The sequence below is a fragment of the Lactuca serriola genome, chromosome 2 (assembly GCF_051521515.1).
Source record: "Lactuca serriola cultivar US96UC23 chromosome 2, Lser_US96UC23_V15, whole genome shotgun sequence".
NCBI classification, from domain to species: Eukaryota; Viridiplantae; Streptophyta; class Magnoliopsida; order Asterales; family Asteraceae; genus Lactuca; species Lactuca serriola.
This window is the reverse complement of record NC_136409.1, coordinates 47,472,921-47,477,195: the sequence shown is the minus strand read 5'-3', so window position 1 is coordinate 47,477,195 and position 4,275 is coordinate 47,472,921. Positions and strand designations below refer to the sequence as shown.

At 40.7% G+C, this 4,275-nt stretch overlaps 1 protein-coding gene across 1 annotated transcript; it reads left to right on the top strand.

Moving 5' to 3' along the window:
- The first annotated feature begins 555 nt into the window (after positions 1-555).
- On the top strand, positions 556-1,878 carry LOC145089208 (uncharacterized). Its single transcript, XM_079027677.1, has one exon. It carries the CDS (start codon positions 556-558, stop codon positions 1,876-1,878), a length of 1,323 nt encoding a protein of 440 aa, XP_078883803.1.
- The last annotated feature ends 2,397 nt before the right edge of the window (positions 1,879-4,275 follow it).

Here is a 4,275-nt window from a genome sequence, read left to right as displayed (position 1 = left end):
CTCAAGGCCTTCAATAGCAAGTTCTATCCTACCCCCCGGACATCAAGTCAAAGAAGTGACATTTTGGGGATTCGTCAATGGGAGAATGAGACTTTTCATGATTTTTAGGAGCGATTCAACAACTTGTGTACAAGTTGCCCTCAACACAACATTCCCGAACAACTACTTCTTCAACAATTTTATGAGGGAATGAATGGCAAAGATAGGAGGATGATTGATGCTTCAAGTGGTGGTGACATCTTCAACAAGACACCCCAAGAGATAAGATCCCTTTTTGGAACCATTTCTCAAAATCAACGAAACTTTGGAACCTGAAATGAAATGAAGAGAAATTCTCCACAAGTGGTTGGTGAAGTTAGAAACACTCAACACTTGGAATCAAAGCTCTTGGATTTGACTAATGTGCTAAGTCAAATGGTGGTGGGAAGTGGTCAACAATTGATGGTGTGTGGCATTTGTGCAATGACGGGGCATTATATGGATAAGTGTCCCTCACTTAGTAACGAACCGGAAGATGTGAATGCAATGGGAGGATATCAAGGTCAACCAAGACCCATGGGATTTCAAAACAATTTCAACCCAAATTGGAGGAACAACCCACACAATCCATATCCACCAAAGCAAAACCCACCAAAATTTTTGATGAGACCTCAACATCCACAATACCCCTCTCAAAAACCTCCATATCCACAACCTTCTTTTCACCCTCCAAACTACCAACAACCTCCGCAACAAGGCCAATCAAGTGGTAACCATCAAATGAGACTTCAAGAACTTGTTACTTCTATTGCTCAAATTCAAACCCAATTTCAACAAGAAACCAAGAACACCTTCTCCAACATTCAAGCACAAATTGGAGACTTGGCCACCGCTCTCAACAAGATGGAACAAAGGGGTAAACTTCCATCTCAAACCGAGAAGAACCCCAATGCGAGTGCAATAACTTTGCGAAGTGGGAAAACACTTGGAGAAAGTAACCCTAAGAGAGTCTCAAGAGAAGACAAAGATGAAGTTATTATAGTGGAACCTTCAAAAGTTGTAACTCCTCCAAAGGAACCGGTTGTGCCAAACGTTGATCAACCCGACTCTTCCAACAAGAATGTCAAGCCATTGGTTATACCACCACCATTCCCATCCCGTTTGGTTTCATCAAAGAAAAAGGAGAATGAAAAGGAATTTCTTGAAACCTTCTGCAAAGTCCAAATCAACATTCCCTTATTGGATGCAATCAAGCAAATACCACGCTATGCCAAATTCCTTAAGGATTTATGCACCAATAAGAGGAAATTTAAGGCGAATGAAAAGATTCAAGTCAATGCAAATGTGTCCGCGGTTATCCAAAAGAAGTTACCAACCAAATGCAAGGACCTGGGAATGTTCGCTATTCCATGCACAATTGGTGATTTACATGTTGAAAGTGCAATGCTAGATCTTGGAGCTTCAATAAATGTGATGCCCTACTCGGTTTTTCAATCTCTCAATGTTGGACCTTTGGAAGAAACCGGAATGATAATTCAATTAGCGGACAAGTCAAGTGTATTTCCAAGAGGCGTGTTAGAAGATGTACTAGTGCAAGTCAATCAACTAGTATTTCCCGCGGACTTCTATGTCATTAACCTTGAAGAGAAGACTCCGTCCAAGTCATCTATGATTCTCCTTGGAAGACCCTTCATGAATACCGCTCACACGATTATTGATGTTCATAATGGGAAGATCACCATGGAGTTCGATGGCGAGACCATTCATTTCAACATCTTTAATGCCATGAGGTATCCTAACAATATTTCTCCATTGTATCGGGTCAATGTGATTGAACCAATCATCCAACAACTATTCGAGTTACCATATGGAGACATTTTGAAGATGGTGTCAACTTGAGTCTTGATTGTGAAATTTTGAAGAAAACATTGGATATGTACACATTGGACTCTGAAGTTGAAGATATTGTGAAGATTTTAGAAGTTAACAATTCCACAAAGAAGGATGTTTCTCAAGTTTCCTTATCTCATTCTCCAAACAAGATTCCCCCTTCAATAATCCAACCACCCACACTTGAATTGAAAGTTTTGCCTAGCCTTTTGAAGTACGTTTATATAGGTCAAGACAAATCTCTTCCGGTGATCATCTCCTCTCAATTGAAAGACATTGAAGAAAATCAATTGCTTGAAGTATTGAAGGAACATAAAGAAGCAATGGGATGGACGATAGCGGATATCAAGGGGATAAGTCCTAATATTTGCACTCACAAGATCCTCATGGAAGATGATTGTAAACCTAGAAGAGAAGCTCAACGACCATTAAATCCTCCCATGATGGAAGTTGTTAAGGAAGAAATCATCAAGCTCCTTGATGCAAACATGATTTACCCGATTTCCGACTCCAAATGGGTTAGTTCGGTCCAAGTGGTTCCCAAGAAAACAGGAATCACAGTTGTAGAGAATAACAAGGGCGTAGTGGTACCCACTCGAGTCCAAAATGGATGGAGGGTATGCATTGATTATAGAAAGTTAAATTCAAGCACACGAAAAGATCATTTCCCTCTTCCTTTCATCGACCAAATGCTCGAGAGATTGGCGGGAAAATCGCATTATTGTTGCCTCGATGGATACTCGGGTTTTCATCAAATACTCGTTGCACCCGAAGATCAAGACAAGACGACCTTCACATGCCCCTTTGGTACATTTGCCTACAAGCAGATGCCATTTGGATTATGCAATGCCCCTGCCACATTCCAAATATGCATGGTGAGCATTTTTTCCGAGTATGTAGAGAATATAATTAAGGTATTTATGGACGAATTCACGGTGTAGGGCAATTCGTTTGACGAATGCTTGGATAATCTTAAGAAGGTTTTGAAAAGGTGCATTGAGAAAAAGTTAGTGTTAAACTTTGAGAAGTGTCACTTTATGGTCAATCAAGGCATCATCTTGGGTCATATTGTCTCCAAAAAGGGAATTGAAGTTGATGTCATCCAAACCCTTCCTTACCCAACATGTGCTAGAGAAGTGCGATCTTTCTTGGGCCATGCGGGATTCTATAGAAGATTTATCAAAGATTTCTCGAAGATCACGCGACCAATGTGCCTCCTTCTCCAAAAGGATGTTGAATTTGACTTCAATGTTTCATGCCAAGAAGCCTTTGACAAACTAAAAGACTTTCTCACCCCCCCTCCTATAATCCAACCTCCAAATTGGGAGCTTCCCTTTGAAATCACGTGCGATGCGAGCAATTTCGCCATTGGAGCGGTCTTAGGTCAAAAGGAGGGCAAAGCATCACATGTCATCTACTATGCCTCCAAAACCTTGGACAATGCGCAAGCCAACTATTCCACCACCGAGAAAGAACTTCTAGCTATTGTCTTTGCATTGGAGAAATTCCGGCAATACCTTCTAGGGACAAAAGTAATTGTGTACTCCGATCATGCCGCCTTGAAATACCTCATGACCAAGAAAGATGCCAAGCCACGGTTAATTAGGTGGATTCTTCTCTTACAAGAATTCGATCTTGAGATAAAGGACAAAAGTGGTGCCAAAAACTTAGTTGCGGATCATCTAAGCCGGTTGCATATTGGTAGTTCATCTTCTTCCATTCTAGATGAATTCCTGGATGAACATCTCTTCTACATTTCAAACATTATTCCATGGTATGCGGATATTGTGAACTACTTGGTTACGAAAGAAATTCCACATGCGTTTACCAATCACCAAAAGGCCAAGTTGAAGAGTGATTCCAAATACTACATATGGGACGATCCTTATCTTTGGAAACATTGTCCGGATCAACTAATACGGAGGTGTGTTCACCAAAATGAAGTCGAATCCATCTTGAAGTTTTGCCATGAGTATGCATGCGGAGGAAATTTTGGTCAAAACAAAACCATGCGAAAGGTGCTCGAATGCGGACTCGTTTGGCCCACAATGTCAAGAGATACTTATCTATTTTGCAAGAGTTGTGATAGATGTCAAAGAATTGGAACAATATCCATGAAGAATGAAATGACTCAAAACCCCATCTTCATTTGTGAGATCTTTGATGTATGAGGAATCGATTTCATGGGCCCATTCCCCGTTTCTTTTGGATATACTTATATACTCTTGGCGGTTGATTATGTCTCGAAGTGGGTGGAAGCAAAGGCAACACGGCATGATGATTCTAAAACGGTAATTGACTTCTTGAAATCCAACATTTTCGCAAGATATGGTGTACCAAGAGCTTTGGTGAGTGATAGGGGCACTCATTTTTGCAATAAAATGATGGAAGCCATGACAAAGAGAT